This window comes from Dufourea novaeangliae, unplaced genomic scaffold (genome assembly GCF_001272555.1).
Source record: "Dufourea novaeangliae isolate 0120121106 unplaced genomic scaffold, ASM127255v1 scaffold125, whole genome shotgun sequence".
Lineage (NCBI taxonomy): Eukaryota > Metazoa > Arthropoda > Insecta > Hymenoptera > Halictidae > Dufourea > Dufourea novaeangliae.
In genome coordinates, this window is record NW_015374020.1 from 4,847,896 (window position 1) to 4,870,952 (window position 23,057).

At 47.7% G+C, this 23,057-nt stretch overlaps 1 protein-coding gene across 1 annotated transcript in view; it reads left to right on the top strand.

Annotated features, from left to right (window-relative positions):
* LOC107189122 (homeobox protein aristaless-like) overlaps positions 1–11,229 on the top strand; it is a 68,577-nt gene extending 57,348 nt beyond the window's left edge. The window contains exons 3-4 of the mRNA XM_015577596.1: positions 6,286–6,331; positions 10,220–11,229. Of these exons, the coding sequence (XP_015433082.1) occupies positions 6,286–6,331; positions 10,220–10,813 (640 nt within the window). The 3' untranslated portion in view covers positions 10,814–11,229. The remainder of the gene's footprint in view (positions 1–6,285; positions 6,332–10,219) is intronic.
* Positions 11,230–23,057: the final 11,828 nt, after the last annotated feature.

Here is a 23,057-nt window from a genome sequence, read left to right on the forward strand (position 1 = left end):
GATATAAATTAATCCCTTCCCCCGCTCGCCTGTTTCTTGCTCTCCCGCCCCTTCCTCTCTCTCTGCCCCCTCCGCCCCCCTCGGCACCGTGTTGCAGTATTAATTTCACACTAATTGGATTTTATGGTCGCTTAGGTTTATTGACTAGCTGACCGGGAGGCGGTAAGCTTCGCTCGAACCCGATGCATATTCATTAGCCGCTTTTACGGAGTAAGGCTCTCGCGAATTCCTTCCATCGAATGTGCATTTCATTCGTATTTTCTAACGACCATACTCCCCCCGTCCCTGCGAACTTTCGTGGAAACGCCCAGGCATCGCGGATGTGAACGTGAACGAAGATTCGATCGTCGATCGACCGTCGAATTTTCCCGATCGACGCACCGCGGGACCAATGAAATCCTCTCGATAAAATGTCTAGATACGCGCTGAGGGGAGGGGAAGATGTTGCAAGCTTTCAAACGCAGCCACTTACTTTTACGAGCTCTTAAGATCTAATTTAGATTAGATTCGTGTGGCTCGGGCTACCGTGGCTCGACTAATCATCCGACCGAAGTCCCTGCCAGCTAGAACGGCTCGCCAACCGTTTCGTATTCTTCGTTTTCTCGCCTCCATTCCTCTCTTTTACTCTCACACTCTCTCTTCTCGAGCCCTCTCGCTGTGTTTCATCACGGCGAAGTTGGTAAACAAAACGGGGTGTCGGTCCCTGGGTTGGTTTTACGCGCAGAATTTATCGTTCGTTCGAAGGGTACATCGAACAGGGGATATCCACCTGTTTCAAAAGAGCAGAACACGATTCTTGGTAAATCATTCCGAAGAATACCTTTATATCCGTGGGGTGAGTCGGTGGTGAGTTTAATAAGGATGATTGTTTCCAGTGATCCGTGGAACGGAACCAGTTCCATGGAGCCTCTGACCGCCTTCCCTCGATCCTGTCCTGTCCTTCTCCCTTCGTCTCTTACGCCCCCCGCCCTCCGCCCTTACCGGCCGTTTCTCTATCCTCTCGTTCCGACCTGTAACTTCTCCTGTCATTAATCGGCCGACGAGTCATGCTCCCGATTAGATACGCCGCCGCCAGCTTCCCCCGATCCGTTATTCGTTTCTTTCCGTCGCAAATGAGATTAACGTCTTCGCGACCGCCAATTAGAACGACCAACGAAAATCTCCGCACGAAAACGTCTCTAATCTTCGCCGCTGCATTCATGGAAGCGTCTTGCGTTCATCTTTCTTGTTGGTCTCGTTGCATGCATAGACGTATAATACCGAGATACTTATTAAAAACTTACTATAGAATATTTTATGGAAAACATACAAAATGAATAAGTAATGTTTTTTAATAATACTTTTTTTACAAACAAAACAAAAACTTCTTTTGTTTCGAATTGTGTGAACAATAAATACTGTTGCCAGATTTGACGTGATCTAGTGTGAATCTGACTTAACGAGTAAAGACACCCACGAACCAACGCGAAATATTCGCAGCGATAGCGAATATCTAGTGGGAGACTTTAGTTCTAAATCGAACACAATTTGCCCCGTTTACGTTCATCGGGCGGTCGAATTTTCTGCGGAATTCCTATCCGTCCCGTTCCCTCTCGCATTTACTCGTCGAAGAAGATCGAGACGGTCAAGGGAGAAGCGATGGAGAAGGAGTACGAAGAGGAGGTTCGCTGAGATTCGTTCGACGACAGTGTGGCCAATCGGTAATTGCCTCTCCACGGGCGTACGCGTATTAAGCGCGAATTACGCACGCATTACGCGCGGCCGGCTACCGACTCTCTTTTAGTCCCGCTCTAGCGCAATCGTGTCCGACCCGACACACGAGCTCGTTAAAGAGCGAGATTCGCTCGAAAATCGTCGTTAGGATTACCACAAATTAATTTCCGCCCCCTTCTCTCAATCCCCGTCTTATCGTCGGTGGTTCCCCGAAGGAAAGCGTTCTTCGTAATATCGTCGAAATGGTTGCCAATGCCATGTCATTCCTTCGATAATTGCCACCTCGAACAGCAACGTTCGTAGCGGCCGACCCGGGATATATGATTTATACCGAGATTAATGGCAAATTCCAAGGGTGGTTCGTAGACCAACCCGATCGTTAGTGCGGAGATGGATTGCATCGCATTATGCACGGATATTACCTCGCAGCTACCAGCTTTTCTATCGTCTTGCCCGTCACAGATATCTGGCACACACAGTTCTTTCTAGACCCGATGCAAAACCTTCGACCGGTGTGCACACCGAAGGTGGAAACCCGTGTCCCGGTGATTTCAAACCGCTCTCCGATCGTTTGATTGATATCCCAGTGTACGCTTGAGCAAAACCAGCCAAGCTCTGCCACCGGTGTATCGATCGGTCGAACGATAATCGTTTCGAATGTAATTTTAATTTACCATATTTCGATGGCACAGTTTCGAATTAAAATATAATCCGAGAGGAACAAGGCTGAAGATTAACGACGACAAAATAGTAAAGAATCGCGTGGTAGAGAACAGGAAGAAAGAGAATCAGTGTGTGTTTTTCTTTTCTGTTCTGTGTCGCTCGAATTTCTACGAATCTAACGACCGGCAGGGGCACGGTCCCCGACCACGATTTCGAGCGTGTTAAACAATAATAATTTAAGGTTGCGCCACGAGGGACAATCACGGGACTCGGCAGCGCTTGGCGACTGGCTCGCCCGACCTCCGAGGTTAATTAGATAATGTAATTGTCCGCCAATTACTCGAATTACCCGCGCGCCAAGCCTCTTGCCTACACGAAACCGCACACGCCACTTGCGATCTCCCTCGCTCTTCCTTTCTTTTCCCTTCCTCTGGCTCTACCTTACTCTTTCTCTCTCCCTGTCCACGCTGTACACGCACCACCTGTTATAGCGTTCTTCTTTGTTCAATAATATTAGATTTATGCAAACGTACGATCATGACGATCGAAGAACGTGTGCAAAAACATCGGAACGATGGTGAAAATAACGTTTCGAGGCTGACACCGAGCGATTGTAATTTTACCACACAGGCTTCCGACAGATTTATTTCTTCTAGCGATGTTTATTAATTACTCGCTCCAGATATCACGGAAACTTAATGAAGCGAGACGCGAAATGCGGCGAGAGTGACGATCGACGGGAGAGAAATGCCGCGATTAAAATGGAGCAGAATATGACTATCGCACAGACGAGATGTAAGAATAGACCTAACGGGCGATGTAATTTTCTGTTACATTCTTCGGGGGTGTCAGAAACCCCGGTATCATTTCAATGTTCCATTCCTTGCTAGTGAAACTGGGGCAATAATGTGTGTACACCGACATGCAAACTCTGCTCCCTCGTAAGGGAAGGACCTCCCACTATGCTCCTATCTCTTGAATTGAGAATTACTGAAATTTATGCCAAATTATTGCCATCACTACACGAAGTTTTCGCTTACCTTGTACAAGATTGTAAACTATTATATTAAAGAGCAACGCCCGTTTACACTAATAATAATAATATTAATAATAATATTCTCATCATCGTTCTCTGACACAGTGTCACGCATTTCGTAGGAAATCGTTTTCATCCCGACACAATCTCGTCGATGAGACAGAAAGAGAATGAACGAGCAGAAGCGGTGGGCGGTTGAGAGGTGGAAAAGATTGCAAAGAATCGCGAGTTTAATCCGCTTAGCGGGCAACTTTGACGGAGACCGCTAGCCCGTCGTGTTCTATCGCGATTACGAAACTGCCGGTTCCGTTCTCGCATTGGTTCCAAAGTTGATTGCGACCGCGTGCCGGTGTCGCAACGACCGAAGCCCCTTCTATCGTAGGAAACGCTCGCGTTTTACTTCCTCCGTTGCGTACAGTGACCATATGAACGGATATCGTTCGCACGATCAGCAAGCGCAATTTAACGCGAGTTCGGAACCTCGAGGAAAGACAATTTAACGGGATTTCGGATTCTCGAGGAAAGGAAACCGAACGTTTCGAGGATACAAATGTGCCCTGGTGACGCAATTATAAGAGATTGTTGGGCACCGAAGAGATAGACGAGAGCCGGTTAACAAAATTACCACGACGATAAATCGAGTCGGAGATTCGTAAAAGAAGTTTCACAAGGCTTCTAGCCTGTTACGTCGAATGTAAAGACTAATCTAAGTACGTGACTCCTTGTGGCCAGTGTACACTGTGCAACTAGCACACATTTCCCATGGCAAGGACACATCGAAGAGGGAGAGGGAGGCTGGGCGAGCAGGGGAGAAGAGATACGTAATAATAACGATACGCGGGAATCGAGGGTAACCGAGTCGAGTTGAGTCGCAGTGAACGGCGGCGGGTGTAATTAGGGACGATCCGACTAACCGCGAAATTTCGTGATCTTATTAAATCCAGAAGGACGCTCGTGAGTAGGCCGGAGAAAAAGGGAAAGGCTGAATTATTATTACTCGCAGGCCAAGGTGGTCGCGCGTTGCTCCGCTTGCCACGAGAGCGTTGCGTTCGTCAAGATCGCGTCAAGACACATACCGAGGCTTCACGTGAGAAATCGATCGTCGATTAAGGCACAAAGAGAACATAAAATCTTTACGAGTCGTTTGCGTCCACGCTATCCTTTGATCCTCCCTACTACCGTCTTATAAAACACCGTCTATTAAAGAAACATTACGACGCGCAGAATAAATACCCACGTCATGATACGATCTTCTGGATGGAATCCTATCGCGTCTCTCCCTTCCCCAAAAAAAAACGAACAACTCGGAAGATCGAGAAAGAGAAAAACGACGCGAGGGAGGAGGAGAGGAGGAGGTAGGAACAATAAAAGGCATACGGATACCCGTAATGAATCGAAATATGGCGCAAATCGACTCACCGTTGAGAGTCGATTTTCAAGCATCCTCAAAGTCCCTGTAATTTTACTCGATCACTGCCGGAATCGCCGCCGTCGCGGCTCATCTTTCCGCTCAAATGCGCCTAAGCACGAGATCGAACCGATCGAAGCGTTGTAGCTCTGGTGTCTGCGCGGCGCGATATAATCACCAAGATTTCCTTACGATTTCGTGGAACATCTGGGCAATTTGCGTGCGAGATGAGACGAAACACCGCGGGGGCCCTCCGGCCAGAGACACACCGGTGTACACACGAATTCGCCAGTTTTGGTGGTCGGACACCCGACGTCATAATCACTGGGTGAACCAGCAACTTCGGGGCGGCCAGAGAACGATAGAAATCGAGGAACGGGGATCGAATGCTTCCGGTGTTCATCTCACGCCCCGTGAAAACTTTAAGCTATGTATGGACACTGCGAGGCTTCCTCGCGAGGCTGCCTCAACCGATAGCTGCCTCGATCTTTTTTCTTTTTTTTTGTATATGTATCATGAGTGAGGATGGGTCGTTCCTAGAAGCTTCGTTGCCCCTTTACCGGCGTTGATTAAATTCTGTACTTATCGCAACTGTATTTTTACTGTAAAAGGTAACTATTAATGCCAGCAACGTGGCATTTCATTTCATTCGAATTTTACGTTTCGATGGAAGTCTGTGGTCTGTACACAGCTTTAACACGAGCAAGACTGTCTTACCTACGTTCTCCGCGCGATTTTTGTTCGATGATCGCGTAACACACAGAGTGCAAGGAATCGACCGAACCTCCGTGGTGAGAGAAAAAAACAACTCGTCGCGAGAGAAATAGAACCAGCATCGGCGGATAGATTCCGAAGCGGAAACGCAACGACGATATCGTTACGTAAGCCCGCGTATCGCTTTAACATCGGTAACTAAGTGTATCGTTTAATTTATTATAAATAATCCCGCTCGCGATATCCTCGAGTAACATAGTTACACGAGCGATACGGTTTTTACCACACGTAAAAAGATCTGTGATATTATCTACACGCGCGACAGAGAACAGCCATGAAAATCTAGTCGATTACACTCCGTTGCACCCGTCACAGCAGCTTATACGATCGGCAATTGAATATGATAATCATGCATAATGTCAGAAGACGTAATGCAATTAATCGATACACCCGGGAACCGATCGCGACTCGGCTAGCTAATCTAGGTATGACACCGTCGCAAACCTGATTAGCCTAATCGACGTACGATTATTCCTGTCGCGCAGATTTCTCAGTTCTTACCACGGTAATTAGCGAGACGGTTTTTTTCTTCGCTACCGCCGCATTTGAATGCAAGATAAGAGTATTGAATTACCGCGCAGCCACGTTTCAGTTCCACGTTTAATATTATACGACGCGATCCCGGACGCGCGTTACATTAATCAACTAATTATTGCGAATACATATGTACATACGTCTTGTTTTGTTCCAGAGAGGAGCTAGCCATGAAGATCGGTCTGACGGAAGCACGGATACAAGTGAGTAAAACCGATGATCTCATTCGCCCGATAAAAACACTTCCGTCGACACGTGTCCGATGTGTGAAACGAAACGATGAAATCAAATAAAAACAGTCGAAACGACGACGAAATTTTTATTCGAATAAAATTTCATTCGAACAACGCCGAACTCTTTCATGTGCTGGTCATTTTTTCATTATACTTGCTAATCCGTCTACCTTGAATCGAGAATTTATCCAAAGTTTAAAGTTACACGAACCTCCCCTGGCATGAGAACTACTGCCTCCAGCGAATGACACGGTATGATACGTACACCGAGCTCGCAGTCGCGTTAATCATTTTCAAGGAATCCCTGAACACGACCCTCGCGAACGTATATACACGTCTTTCGTGATATCCACGCGATCGTGGTTCAGTAGAATGTACTTCTTTTCGGTCACGAAACGTGTAAATCTGTACACTGTAACACCGGACACGAGGCGCTCGCTAATTCGACAAAAGCGATTTCGGGGAATGATACTTCACCTTAGAAATCTGTGACCGAGATTGTGCTACTGCGATGTCCATTCGCATGATACAGAATCCTCTCGATTATCGTCCCGAACACGGGTCCGCACCGAGACAATAATCATATAGAACAAGCCGGACGATAATCGAGAGAAGTCTGTACATCGAGGTCGTGTTTAACCCTTGTGTATCCATTTCTAAATTTCCTTTCACAGTTTTTTATGTTCTTATTTAAAACAGCACTTGGTGTATTATAAGCAGGGAGAACTAAGAGTTTCGAAAAAGTATGAAAGTAAAATTATCTATGTTTGTCTATTCTGTCAGAATAGAGGTATTCCGATTGCTCAATAATCGTGAATATTTTAGCTGCCCACACAAGGGTTAAGAAGGAATAGGAAGAAACTTCTCACTGGCGAAAAAATCGACCGAAGTAACTTCGACGTAATCGTACTTCAATCGAACGGTATTAATTTCCGGTCTATCGTAAAATAAAATTATTTAAGGAGGAGGATTCGTTTGAGGAGACGCGTGGGGGTCGAGGATAAGAAGGAGAATCGATGAAAGGGGGAGGGATAGAAGGAGAAGAGGGTGGAAGAGGAACGGAGAGAGAAAGAGATAGGGGAAGAGGGTGGGTAACCGGCGTCCGCGTAATTAATGCGGCACGATTAAGCACGAAACGACTAGGTTCCGGCGGCGGTCGATCGTGGTTGCGTTTTGTTTTAAAAGCCGCAACTCGGATGTTTAACTCCCTGCTGGGGGCAATTCCGCTCGCCTTGGGGGGTCCTGGCACCCGACCCCCCACACCCCATCACCTTTAACTCTCCAATACGCCTAGCAACGACTTTGCATATTCCAGCCAGTGTGTCCTGACCGATCGTTCGATCCGCCCGCGGAACACACGCGTTTCGCTCCCTAAACGGAGGGAAAAAAAGAGTGCACACTTCGGTGTTACGGAATCGTTCAACCGATTCTGTAACCCGAGTTCTTCGTTTCTGGATCGATCGAGAGTGAAACAGAGAAAGAGGGGAAAATTACTCCCGAGTCCAGAGAACGGAATTACAAAGTTCTGAGAAAGGAAAATTGAGGGAAAATCGACTAGCTACTGTTTATTAGCCTACGATCTCACGAGTCACGAAATGCGTATATTCTAATCAGAGAATTGTGAGAACTGTATGTATATTCTACCTTGTTTGCGTCGGACAACGGATCGACTCACGAGTCAAACGAATCGTCAAGTCATCCCGAAATGTTCTCATCCTGCGCCCTTGTCTATGCAATGACGAGGCTACATCGTGCACCGATCGGATTGAACTCGACCAACATCTCTCGGCGGTTCGTTTGATTTTCCTTCATCCACGAAGGAGACTTGTCCCGAGGAATCCGGTAACGCGGAATAAAAGTACCGATCGAACGAGGGGGAGTCTTGAAAGTAACGAGTAAACTTCTCGACAAAGTCGACAACGTGTTCCGTGGAAGAAATTCTTTCCTTAAGAGGTGTCCTGGTAGCCGTGCAGAAATTGCTCGTTGCAGACTTCCACACAGAACTCTTTGCATTATCCGTTCGTAGTTTACCAAACGCGTACGAGTGGGAAAACGTGGCGTAGGAGAAGGGCCTCTACCACTTGGTAAATTTATTTCAAGTACTGAAATACAGGTTACATCGAATGTTAATTTGATATAAATTTCAGTAATTCCCGATACCTAGTGGCGTAGAAGAACCTCCTAAAATTTGGTATCGGGAATTATTGAAATTTATGCTAAATTAACATTCGATTTAACATTTATTTGGGTACTTGAAATAAATTTACCAAGTAGTAGGAGACTTTTCTTCTACGCCACTTTTTCCCCTAGAAGAAGCCAAGTTTGCTTGCGAGGATACCTACGTCTGCGACAAGGAGGTCACCCGCGACTATCGAACGGGTCGGAGTCCCGTTGTCATTGCGTTCTGTCACGAGACTCGCGACACAAAAATTCAGTTCGAGTGGAGCCATTCGTCTCGGTTTCGCAAGAAGGCTAACGTTAAAATCGGGAACACGCGTGGATATTTGTTTCGTGGTCGAAGCACGACACGAAATCGACTTAACAACCGAAGAGAGCAGGACTACGGAATTAAACCTCCGTTAAAGAAACCAAGGAAAAAAAAAGGGTGGGGGCACAGGACGAAATAAGGAGAACGGGATAGTAGAGCCAAGGGGAGCGAGGGAAGAGAGCTTCCGTTGAACTGATTAGAGCTCGAGTCTTCGAGGAACCTTCGCGATGGAATGCGCTGGAACGGTCGACGCATCACGAACGACGTTTGTTTCATTCGTGATTGTCCGATCGGCTTTCTTCGTCGGTGGCGTAAGGTGAGCCCTTTCGTCCCCTCGCTCGTCGTCGTATCGAGAAGACCAAAGGCCGAAAGAGCAAACGGGGGATTTTTTTGCATTCGAGAGACAAACTAGACGAGATTTCGGAACCGATTACGACTGTTTGCGAGCCAGCCAGCCCCCATAGATGCTCACGGATTTCCGAAGGCAAAAGTAGGCCAACGGAACGGCCGCCTAACGGTTTTACGGTGGTCGATATTTCGTTAATTTTCGAGTAGGAACTCTCCCCGAGTCCTCTCAGGTAGGCGGACGAAGGTAGATGGAGGAAGAACGACAGAGAAGGGAAACAACAAGGCAAACGCGACGGGTGCCTCGCAGCGATCTTGGGTTTCCCTTCAGCGTCGGAAATAATGATACACCGCGAGTTTCCTGAAAAAGGGAGAACCGCGTCACTTTAACCAGAATTCGCGCTTCCCATTGGCTACCCCAACGACTTCCAGCGAAAGAACGGGATACTATTTGCTTTCTAATCGAGAATCGAATAAATAGGTTTCGCGAAACTGAACTTGAAATTGGTTCTCTGTCGGCGTCCTCGTCTTTTTCTTCCTCGAACGAGTCGATAAAACAATAGGCAACACGCCGAACATAGACACGCGGAAAGTGAACAGATTTTGAGCAAAGAACTATAATAATATTAGATCAAAGGACTTGAATTATTATACGTTTACATCGTTCATTTAGTTAAATGCGCGTAGCGATCGGTAATCGTCCAAGACATCCGGCTTCTTCTATACGATTATTGTTCAAATCTTATCCCCACCACTGGGGGGCGGGAGACCGTGGAACCTGTCAAACGCATACGTAAGCCAAGGGGTTAATAGAGGCTGTTGGTCGTGTTTCAAATTATACAGGAATCCAATTTTTTTCTCGTAAGGTGTGGCAAAAGCCACTTTTTTCCACACTTGCCCCCGCCCCCTTGGCTACGCCCATGGACCCAGAGTGAACATCGTGTTTTCAAACAACGATCGCGATACGATTACGGAAATACGGGTCGGATAATTAAACTAAAAAACTAATTAATCTTTGCTTGCAGGTCTGGTTTCAGAATCGGCGCGCGAAGTGGCGAAAACAGGAGAAGGTCGGGCCCCAGGCGCATCCGTACAATCCGTACTTGGGATCAGGTGGACCGCCGCCATCGGCGGTCGTCGCGCCGACCTTGCCGAACCCTTTCGCCCACCTGGGCACGTTCACGCTGCGGAAACCCTTCGACGCGTTTCGTTACCCGCCTCTGGGTCACGGACCGGTCCTCCCTGGTAGTTACACGACTCATCCCTATCATCGGGCACCGCCACCTTTGCTACCGCCCGGGATTCCTCTGCCTTACACGTCGGCCGCGTCCTTCCAGAGCCTCCTGGCGAACATATCGGCCGCGCAGAGGCCGAAATTGGTCCGTGGTTCACCGCCGCCGCCACCGCCGCCTCCACCGGCGCCCGCGATCAGCCTGCCTCATCCACCGGTCCCGCCCCCGCCACCTACGGCCACATCCCCCCAGGGTTCACCCACAGGCAGCGTCGGATTGCCCGACATCGATCGACGGACCAACAGTATCGCGTCCCTCAGATTGAAGGCCAGGGAGTACGAGCTACACCTAGAGATGCTACGGAAAAACGGCGACCTGATCAGCTGAAGAGACCTCGTACACGGATGAACAACACCTAGGTACGGCCATACGAACGCTGCTCGCGATGATTCTCACCTGTCGGTATGGTCCACGCAATGGTACCACCGTGTCGCGCGATCATGATCTCTAGCCGTTGAATCGTCGTGGTTCCTTTGACCCGAATCCGAGAAACGGACCCGGTAGGAACCTGAGCAGCGGAAAACATAGGACACAGGGGACGACTTAAAACCGATTTTGAGAGAAAGAGGATAACCGATTTCAATTGTAACTCGCATCCCCCGTTTTGTCCGCAACTTTCGTAGGTATCGTGCAAGATACGAGAGCCAAAGAACTTCCATCGAAGTGGCCGAACACTTTGTACCGTTTTCGGTAGCGTGTGTAACAGCGACGGAAGGTTGACCGATTAAAATTGTTCTTCCTGCGACCACTCGTGCCTTTGTTACGCGATCCAGTCGTGAAAGGAACACGTTCGAGGGGATACAGTTTCTCGAATCGCATAACGGCCGGTGTTCCCGAAACTTTGAACGATAACCATGGTTCGATACTCCCAGAACACGGTCTTATCGTTTCATCGATCGGTGCACTGTCATTTTATGGAATTCGAAAACATATTCGATTAACTCGAACGAACGATTCCGATGATCACTGGAGAGCGAATGCGAAATCAGCGATCCGCGGGGAACGGTCCGCGTTGACAACACGAACGACCATTTTGAAATATTAATGCTCGTGTTTCTTGGTGATCGTTGGCGTTGTCGGTGCTTTTTAACGTGGATCCGCGACCCGACGAATCGCTCGAGCGACAGATTCGACAACGTTCGTTACGAAAACAAAAAAAAATATAAAAAAAAAAGAACAGAACGACACATACCTGTCCACGTACAAACGAGTCTCTTCAACCTTCCCCTCTCACGGAGAGAGACAGTCGTGAGTTTACGTTCGAACGGTAACGGAGAACACGAAAGAATGAACGAAATTTTTTTTTTGATTGTCAGTTTGTCTATAGTACTGTATATAGTTTACAGTATCGGCGTAGCGACACGGCGAACCGTGTACAGACGAAACGTACGAGAATGTCTTTCGGAATCTAGAATTTCGGGATACGTCAAGATTCAGGATCAGTCGGTCGCGTGAATAGACTCTGTTGAATCGATTCCCACGTCGGAAACAGAATCATATGTCGCGCGTGAATCGCACGAATGAATCGTATTCTGAATTTTCACGGGATCTCGAATCACGTATATGTATTGTCTGTCGCCTGCGTGCGCGATAGATTTCGAAGACAGTTTTTTCGCGGAACAATCGTGATCGCGGTCGCTCGTCACACCCGGTGACACTACGAATCGGAAACACGTCGTATTTACAACTCCGAAGCGAGTTTTAAATAAACATCATCGAAAGATGTCCGTCCAGAAGAAAAGTAAAAATATTCTCGACAGTCGCGACGAGAAAGCCTACGCTGGCGCACGCTTTTAATTCCCGCGAGATTTTATTCGTGACTTCGGGGACGCGGAAACATTCTAAACCGAGATATAGATCGGCGAATATGGAACGTGGAAGAGTCGAGCATTTATGTATGTATCTATATTTTAAAACGAAAAATTCTACGTCGCGACCGAGAACGTACGATAATTTCTGTTATATACTTTTACATCGAGCCGTCATACAGATTTTTTTAGATAAGTAAAAAAAAACTACTATTTATACCACACGCGTTTCTTTAATTTCAAGAAAAAAAAAAACATTAAACGGTAATTGCGATAAGTTTTACGATTGTATAAACATTCCTAGCGTATACTTGTAAGTTGCCATGTAAATAATTCACGACGTATGCGTAACTTTGCGAAGGAACCTTGCGATCGCTTGCCCGTAAAGAGATACGCGAATGATGACAACGTGTTCGTGTAGCCATAGTCGGCTGTCTCGCCCATAGGATTTTCGGTTCTCGACATTTATGCTTCGAAAGATCCCACGCTATCGAAACTAGACAAAATTGCATTGGAAAGCGTGCTTATCTATTGTCGATTCGCGCTAACGACACGATTATGGACACGAACGTTACGATCTCCGAAACGTTAGCAACCGTCGACAGTAATAGCGATCGAAATTTTAATCACGGTAATTACCATTCCAATCAGGGATCTCGAACAGCAATCATAGAGAAAATCCAACGTCGTCGAACCGATATGTCGTTTCATTTTTCTCGATTAAAACGAACATTGGTGTCCATTCTCCTTGATCTTAATTAATCCTTTCACCTTCCCTTTTCTTTTAGCGACGAGTAAACAATTACGACGAGGTCAGAAAAACGTAGTAAAGAAAATGAGAAAAAGAGGGAAAAGCAAAAACAGAAAAACAAACAGCGTTCTTTTATTTCACGAAACCTTGCTCTATATCGATTAACTCAACGGTAGAAAAAAACGATTATCTAAGCGGGCAGAAATTGTTAATTTACAGGCTCGTCAGCTTCCTGTACGAAAACGCGCCATTACCTGGCACATACATTATAACTCTGCCCACTGGAGTTTCCGTGGCAAGCTTCCAACTACTTGCACAGACTGACTTATGACAAGTAATTCGCGCCCGGGCACGCCCGTCGACGAGTTATTTAAATATTTTACAATTTAATGGAGTCCCGGAGCCATTAATGCGCGTCAGCTAATTAGCGCGGCGTCGTGAATACCTGCACGCTACCCTCGGTAGTGCTAACGATCCTCGGGCTGATAAATCGAACGGATACCGACCAAATGATCCGCCGATCAAAACTGACGCGTTCTTAAGTGCATGGCACGGACGCGCGCCGAGCGCCTTTCAACCGATCGAAACTTGAAGGGTCGAGCAATATCCTCGAACGTCGAACTAAACTCAACGAACACGATATTCGAGGTGAACGCGTAATATACGCGCTTTAATGACCCCCTCCGCGACATAATACCAGCTCGCGATGTTGCAATCTAATTTTCTTGAAAATATTACATAGGTACCTGCCACGGCATCGCACGAAGCAGTTGCTTATTTTTTCCCGAACGATCTTTCACCCCGAGATCGCGCCAACGCGAAACGTTTAAAAATATGCTCGTTCGAAGACAATATGACCACTCAGTGATCATTGAGAATTTGGCGAAAATCGGTAAAAATTCTTCCAACGGGCCGGTTCGATCGATAACGCGCGGGGCGAACGATAAGGGGAAAGACGAGAACGAGCAGGGGCGTGTCTCGGGTAGCAATCGATCCTCGATCGGTCGGGTCCGCGTGGTCCCTGGATCGCGGCGCCTATCGGGATGCAGACCACGCAGCAACTCGATCCCGAATTCATCGTGTTGGCCTGGCCATTAGCAAATTACTACGGTGTAAACAGTATCGACGGTGCCCGCGGGTGAGCCAGTTAAGCGCCCCGAGATCCTACGTATGCATACACGTGAATGTTTATATGTATATACCGGTAGGGAGAGGAGAAAGAGCCAGTTAGTTAGCAACCGATCATTATAGCGACGTTTTACACCGACTCTAGCCACCTAATAACTGTCTACGTCGAAACGAATTTACCGATTGGTAGCGAAGTGGCTGCCGAACCGGCTACCCTCGGCTGTGAAAAACAAAATTTTAAACGTTGCGACGGTAATATAACGTCCAAAATAATCATTTTTTTCGACGCAAACCGATCGACGATGTCGAAGAAACATGAAATTATTTCATATCTTGTGGTGCGATGCCGGGTGAAAAAAAGTCTGCACGCGACCGTGCGCACTTTTTCGGTCTTCTGGCACGAGAGAAAAATTTCAGCGAACGTATCGCGTTCTGTAGGAAACAAGGAGTAATGGTACGATAAAATGAAAAATAATCGAATGTTCACGGTTTTCGGCGAATGTTTTCGCTCGATGAAATTAGTAGTATGAAACATTCTTTGAGCGCGTCAGGAGCCGCGATGCTCCCCATCTTTTTAAATGCTTCTCGTTTTTTCACGCGCGTCCCATCACGCGGAGCACGCGTAAGGTTTTATCCAGTTAACAATCCCTAATTGCAGGGTTTCCTGTAACTAACTCGGTTAACGTGAAGGCCCCCACGATGATTCTCCCAACGTTACCTATCATCGCGATGGATGCAGATTAAACAGCCCCTTAATCTCGGCCTCTGCAAGCTCGCTTAAACCTCGAGCAGACCTCCCTTGTGCTCTCTTATGCTTCGTTTAATAGGGTCTAACGATAGGGAAACCGAACGGTTTACGGACAGAATCATGCTCTTCGCCCCGACATTTGCTCGAACTTCGCCGACTAATCGACCGTAATCGTTTCACTTCCAATTATGTCTCTAATTTCGTAATTGGATTAGCTGTAATGTGTGAAACGTTACGTGACCGGTGCATCATTACGATTCACAGTATCGCGATAAAAACTAAGGGTCCGATACTCGATCGATCTACAATCGATATTTTCAATGAACCAATATCATGTTTTTCATTCTTCTCTCGGCCTTTTTCTTTGTCATTTCTCAACGTCGATCGACGATCTTTTTCCCGGACATTTTTTGTGATCGACAATTGCGCGTCTTCGAGCTGCGTTGCTTGGGTTGCCCTCGTGTTCGGCAGATGCGAAACAATCGGTGCGAGGGCAGAAAGAATACGACGAAATGGAAGGTAAAGGAGACGAAGGAGGAGGCGAGTTAGTTGAAGAGGAGAACGAAGGAGGAGGAGGTGAAGAAGAAGAAGCAGCAGAAGAAGAAGAAGAAGAAGAAGAAGAAGAAGAAGACAACGACGACGTGGACGACGACGAAATCGACGATGGGTGAAGAGAAGGGAGGAGCGGCGAGACTCCGAGATGAGGGATGTACGGCGTGACGGTCTAATTGAGGCCTTCTTGATTGCATTTACACCGCTGCACGGCCTCCTGTATCCCAGGTATACCAAGATCAGCTTTCTGTAGCCGATCCACGTCAGTATTTGGCCGTGGCTGGTATTACTTCTACTCCATTCTTCGGCCCTCTTCTTCGATACTTCAGTTAATTTGCCCCCACGTGTTTTCATTTTCGACCGTTTCCGTTGATCCCGATTCGACGGAAAAGTTCAGAAAATGAAAAACAAAATGAAAACACGTAACGAAAAGTTGTTATTATTCGATGCATGTTCACGGACGAAGATGGAGAGCCGGTTGGAGTTTTGGAAGTTTATACACGGTAAACCCTTTGACCCTGCTGCTGTCCCCCCAGCGCGACATAAAACGCGCAAACGTCGCCATTAGTTACCGGCCAAGGTCACGGAATGCTATCCAACCGGAGCCTTATTAAGCCCATTACGTCTTAATTTATTTCCTTATTTGAAAACAGAAAAAGAAACGACACGAACCACGCCACCACACCGGGACCAGCGTGTGTGTAATGATATAATTCCGAGCAAGCCTCCCCGCGACATTTGCATTCGATCGGCTTCGGTGAATTCGTAACCCCACTGTGCCTGTACGATCGCGTTTCCGTGCATACACGTCGCCGTTGGGAAATAACAAACGCCCACGAACCACCATCAAGCGACGTCTGTCTTTTGAAAACGATTGCAATTTTCCCTTGAAAAATCTTCCGCTCGTACGATCCCCCACCATCTGTCGCATACACGACAAGGAACCACTGCAACACTCCACCTGTATACACACAGCTACCGATGGTGTATATACACCTGGTCGGGATATTGCGTTGCGGTTACCGCGTTCTCCTGTGAGAAAATCCGTCCTCTCGCGGCTCTATTTCACGCGAGTAAATTACACCGCGAGTACACTGACGGCACAAACCGTTCGAAAAATTCGATCGCTCTTTCATGGTACTTTTTTTTCTTCAATTTCACGGTAAAACCACTCGGAAAGCTCTCCTGTACACTCGCGAGCAAACTCTAACTCTCTTCTACCATTTCGTTTCGGAGGTTTCTGATATTTATTAGAAATTCACATGCATTTTAATATTTATTTCAGTACTTAAAACAAATTTACCATGTGGTAGGAGGTCCTTCTCCTACGTCACTTTTTTCCCTAACAGAAGTCGAGTTTCCTCGCGAGTGTATAGGACAGCTTTCCGAGTGGTTTTACCATGAAATTGAAGAAACGTTGAAGTACGTTCGATAGAAGTATTGTTTTATTATAAAAATTGAAACTTTCACGTTTAAACAATTAAAAATGACGAAATACGTTTTTTTTTATCGTTTATTCGTTATTCGAAACTTGTTATCTAGATAATGAGTATGCCCATCTCTGACATGGGCTTGCACATACCCATAATCGACGTGAGGAAAAGGAGCAATTATCTACAAGCAACGAGTGTTACTTAATATTTCGGAAGGTTCAAGAACCAGCGACGATCGACCGGATAAATAAATATTCCGTGACGGGATGATACAGCGGTTGCGGTTTACGCCCTCGGTGGGAAAGATTGCGCATCCCCGTTCCATCCATCTAGCGAACCGTTCGTAGCGTATATACCACTTGTCCTTGTTTGCAATCCGCCGCGTGTTGTTGCCGTTATTAGCGTAAAGGGCCGAGTTAGCCGCAATCGGGATGGTAATTTGCGCGTTTGCCCGTCAGTGCCGCCGAGTGGAATTGCGGTGTCGCGTTACCTTACGTGATAATGCGACGCACCATAAATCCTCTGGCACGGCGGTCTACGTATATATCGTATATACGGGGCGCGTAATAACGTGAGAGAGGCGGACGTGTGCGAATGGACGCTGCGGCGGCGGCCGTGTGTTCCCTTCCCTCCCGCCCCAACCCCCAAGGAACACGGATGAGGACGTCGTGGCGAACCGTGGCTAAAGGATTATACATTATACAAGTACGTATTCGGCGGTAGGCCCCGCAAACCCCGGGAATTCGGGCGATTGTTCGTCCGGTGGCTTCTTGAAATTAAGCGTCATTGTTTAAGAGTGAATTCATCTTGATTGTCGATGACTAATGTCCCGCGGCAGCCACCGGCCGAGCGACCACGAGGATGGATCACGGAGCTCCATATACACACACAGAAGTCGACGGGTTCTCGAAGTCGCTGGAATGGCCGCGGCGAGACGAGGAGACGACGAAGAAGAACTGCCCCCACCGGCACGTGAGAGCTCTTTAACGAGCATCATCAATAACGCGTACCGACGTTGAGGAGCAAAACAAAAAGAGCGCTTAGAAGAAGCCCATGGTCGCCGGACAGCGCGACTCGCCAGCTATAGATCCTGGTAAATGGTGTTAATTAGTAAATTTGATTTAAGCCCAAACGAAGCGACCGAATAGGCGGACAACCGTTCCCCCGGGGATGATGTACGACCTCCGCGAATTACCCATCGACTCGCCTCCTCTCGGTATCTTGCCCCCGTTTAACCACCGAACGTCCGACAGGATGAATCCCTCTTCTTGCGCACCTACTCCGATTAATCGCGAATCAACGTCCGATAGCATCCGACGGTAATCATATTTCTCCCGACGACTCCGTATAACTCCTCGAGGCACACTCGGTTCGACGCGACTAAAACGACGATTCCAACGGCAGAAACAGACCACTAGGTACCAAAACGTCGGCAAGTTCGAAAGCTGTCTAGAGTCCGGGATTCGTTACACCTGCAGAAAATTGAACCGCTACTTTTATTCGACGATGATCCCCGTGGGGACGGTCGGTTGAATTTTGGTAATGACGCGTTTGCTACCGTAGGGGTACAGCCCGGGATGAAGAAAGAACGAGAAGGATGGAGATGAGGGAGAGAAAGAGATAGCGTCGAAAACGAAGGGAACGGAGAAGAGACGGGGCCAGGCCGGTTAATCGGCGGGCATTATCTCAATCACGTAAAACGGCAAAATTGCATTTACCTTTTTAAATGAATATTTGGCGGGAGACGCGCCACGCCGAGTCGAGCCGCGCCGCGCTGCAGCCGCCCGCTAAGTTAATTTACCAAGGAATGTCGGGTAACGCCCTGTTCAACCTACCGGCCGCTGAACAAGTATTGTCCCGCCCCTGTTCAACCCTAAACCTCTAGAATCGACTCGAAGAAAAAATCGTCGAGCATCGTCCGAACGTTCGAACTGCGCTCGAAAAAATTGTGGTCGAAAACGCATGAAAGTCGAAACGAATGGGCAACTCAGCGCCCGCCAAACTTACTAGCGGGCAACAACATGCAGCATGCGGGCATATGGCAATTGTGGGTGAAATGTGCTAATGAGAGCACGTATATATCATTTTCTTCACACACAAATATGTCGTGAATCACCTAACCCATCGCTGGGTTATCGGGAAAAGCATCCGATTAATTCTTACCCTCGACGGAATATCGGATGGATAACTTGTAATTGACACTTTCTCGCGGTGATTACCAATCTCCCGGAGCGATAGAGATCGACGTATTCGCGGCTCGATCGTACGGAATGACGAGCCAGTGTAAACCAGATCTCCTTCCGACCCCACTCGACTCGCCTCGTCTTACCTCGCCAAGACTCGGCTTGGCTCGGCTGACAGATTCTTTTGGGTCCACCGTGGATCCACCGCGCTCGTATCTCAGCATCTGATAATTGGAACGGTAATTACGCGATGATTAACAGAGATGGCTCCCGCGCATCATACCTCCTACGGATCGCGTTCCCTTTCTCTTTTCCTTCCGCGTGTACGTTCCACCTCCGTCTCCTCCCAGCTCGATCCACGCCGGTTACAGGGATCAAAGATCGGAGATAGCCTCGTGCACGAGCATGCCGACTTTCTCCTCCTCTCTTCATCGTCCTTTGCTATTCCCCGCTTGATCCAATTCATTTCTTCTCGTTTTTTCCCCCATCTATTCTGCCCTCGAGTTTCCATCACGCCTCATACATGACACACGATTTTTCGGGATACATTTCAATGATCCGTATCGTGTAGAAACAACAGAACTACACTGGAACGGTAGCCAGTCTCTTTCAGTATTTCTTCCGTGAATACGAATGCATACATAGGGTAGGTTCGTCGATGAGGTGAAAAACAAAAAAAAGAAATACGAAGAGCAACGTCATTGACCCTGGTGAAACGTGGGGCGCGAGATTGGCACAAAGTATCTTGTAAGTGCACAAAGCAGGTAAGAGTGGAATTGGTTAACAGATCGGGCGTGGTTGCGAGTCGACCGGTCGAGCAACCCCTAAACGTTCAGTTAATTAGAGCTCTATCCTCTCTTTTCTCCTCTTCCTTTTTGCTCTTCCTCTGCCCGTCTCGCTCGCTCGCTCCTACGAAACCCGTGCCCCCCCCCCCCCCCTAATAACGCGGGCCAGCTGTAATGAGGAGTAAACTAATTATTGGATGCTAGTTGGGCAAGACGATATTTCACGTTCTCGCTGACAGCCAGTCGGCCAGGAGCAACAAGGATAACCCCCTCCGTCCTGGCCGGGAATCACCGCTCGGTATCGCGCGCCACACACCGCTCGTAAACAGCTCGAAACCATGCTAAACCGCTCGACAAATTTTCGAGAATCAATTCGTTCGTTCGACAAGGTTCACCGAAGCCCGAAGAATTGTGCCGCGTCTTACCAATTACCAAGGCAAACGTCCAATAAGGAATCCTGGAACGATGTACAGCAAGTGTCAAAAGGGTTGCCTACTGCAAAGCAAATGATTCATTGAATATTCAATATACCTATTCCGAAATATTATAATTGGATTGTAACGGCAACGGCAGAAATATAAATGAGTTCTGAACTACTAAACGCACCCAACAAGTTAAAGGGAAGCGCATAGTGAATTACGCATAACGATGCATCGTCGTTGGCACATTTTTAAAAGCGTTAATAATTACCAGAGTCTAAAAACTATTATGAACGAACCGTCGCGATAGACGGTCAATGCAACATGTATTCGTTCAAAGTCCGATAGCCATTGAAATCCCAATGCCTCGATCTTTTATCTAGCGGTACCAACGATAATTTGTTCGGTCCACGATCGTTTACCAGCGACAACGTATCCACGTATTTCACCTCCGTAACGTTTCGGGTTGTCTATGCGAGTGGAAATTGGTCGACGGCGAGATCGTTACATAAAACGGGTTGGGTTAGACGAAATCGAGGCAAGGAACGCATCGACGACCGCGGCACGGCCTTGCGTTCGAATGAAATATCGCGCGGAACGGACCCAATAGGTCGGTCTAATAGGAATAAACAATGTTATGAATTTAAACGGCTCAGCTTGGCGCCACCATAACCCTATATTATCAAATTACGGGGGCTTGTATAGGGCTCCGCGAGGTGCACGCCTCGTGCGACCAGGATGCGTCGTAAAGTCGAATGTTAACGGTAGGAACCCACGTTCCACTCCTCTCGTCCTTTTAGATACCCATTCGCGATGCACCGCGGGGGGGCGCGTCGTTCCGACCGAAACCTCGATCACGATAAACAATTACGGAACGGGAATTTTCGAAAATCTTTAACCGAGCGTCGCCAAGCAGTCACGCGCCCCGAAACTAGTTTCCAACCGGTGATCGACGACAACGCTTCGGTTTTCATTCCCAACGCGGAACGTTAACACGGGTAACAATGATTTCTCGATCGAAACGACCCCTGTCGATTCAGATCGTAACTCCACCTTTTTTCCCCGCTTTGTCTTTTTCTATCCTTTTTCCTCTCTTTCTTTCTCATTTCTGTCGTTGCAACCACGCCTCCCTCGTTTCCCTCCAAGCATCGAAAGCGTTAATCGTCCCGCCGAATTATTATCTCACGTGTATATCCATTACCACGGCGATGGGATGAAATTCTTATTAGACGGGTTATTAGGGTAAAGTGAATTATATTGCTCGATTTACGATGCAACGGGGTTATCCGAATTTCTCGATCAGTCGTATTTCACGGTAATTAACCGAAGAAGATTCCTCAGGGTCGTGCGGGGCCGTTGCCGGGACGGGTCGAAGGAGGGACCTCGTATTCCTCGAATATTAAGAGACCCTCGGAACAACCCACCACTTTATGAATACGAAATGAGGGCACATTCGAGCGACTCGACGAGACCTCTGTATATGCTCCATACACTTGCCGCTTAACGTTCCTGGACAGACTCGCGGGAAAAGCTCGGGGTTTGATAATAAATATGAACGGAATCGTAAAGAGGATACAACAGCCTCGAGTGTAGACAAGAGGGAAGGACGAACTTCTTTCTTCGTCCGTGGAACACTCGGCTGGCTGCCGATCGTTAAAGAATAAAGAATGATAATATTATGCCTCGCGGATGCTTCGCCGAACGAGCAAGAGAGAAGGAGAGAATCGATCTTCTCGAGACGTTCGTTCAGCCTGTTCTGTGTAAGTATACGGCTTCTCCCGTTCGTCTGCGTCGTCTAGCCCGAAACATGTGGAAAAGTATGTAAAGTAAATTCATCGATCAAGCGCTCACTGTTTCGTCGGATAGATTAATTTACCAGCGATCTGTGTGAGAAACTTTCGTAAACGATTTCCAGACAACTGTTTCTCTGCTCGTATCGTTACGCCGATGGGCCAAGGAAGGTCGGGTTAAAACTCACCGGACGGTCCGAACCAACGCCACGGACACGCCCCAGAAACGTGGGCCCTGGTGGGCCTCGATGAGAATTTTAATTTAATTAAGATAGATTCGTCGTTAAGACCCACGTCTCCACGGTCAGAAGATTAGAATTCTTTCCCGATTAGGAGAGGCTGTAAGTCAACTCGGTGGATTGGAGCGGGATGACGGTTCGATCGAATGTCCGAGAAGAAAAAGAAAAAACAAAACAAAAATCTTCGTTCCATCGCCTCGTAAATAATCGTTCGAGCTGCGAGTTTTCTCGGAAAACTGGACAACTATCGCGCACGACTCGATGGTTCGCATTCCAACGAACGAGATATTGTCCACCACGTGGATTCGGTGAATCGCGGGCACGAGTCACTACGAGTAAATACGAGATGTCGTTTCTGCGACACCAGCACCATAGTCTACGTTGTATACGATTGCGAGCGGAATTTTCGACAAACGAAACGCACGATTAATTTAATGCTAACAGCCACGCGAGATTCTCGGCGAGCGTAGGCGTTCGACGTCGCGAAATATCCCTCCGGAGTTCGACGCCGTCGACCGTCCTCTCGTGGAACCTCGATTATCGCCACACGAAACACTCGACGCCTAATGAACGCATCGGCGTTGCAGTTGCCATGCTGTCTCCTGATCCTAAGGCAATTAGAAACGCTCGATTAATTGCCGGTGATGCTTCAATACCGTGCCGCGAAAGGGGTTTCCAATGGGTATAGGTATGTAATTCTAGACGTCTCCATCCACAGCAAGTGTCGGTGTTCCC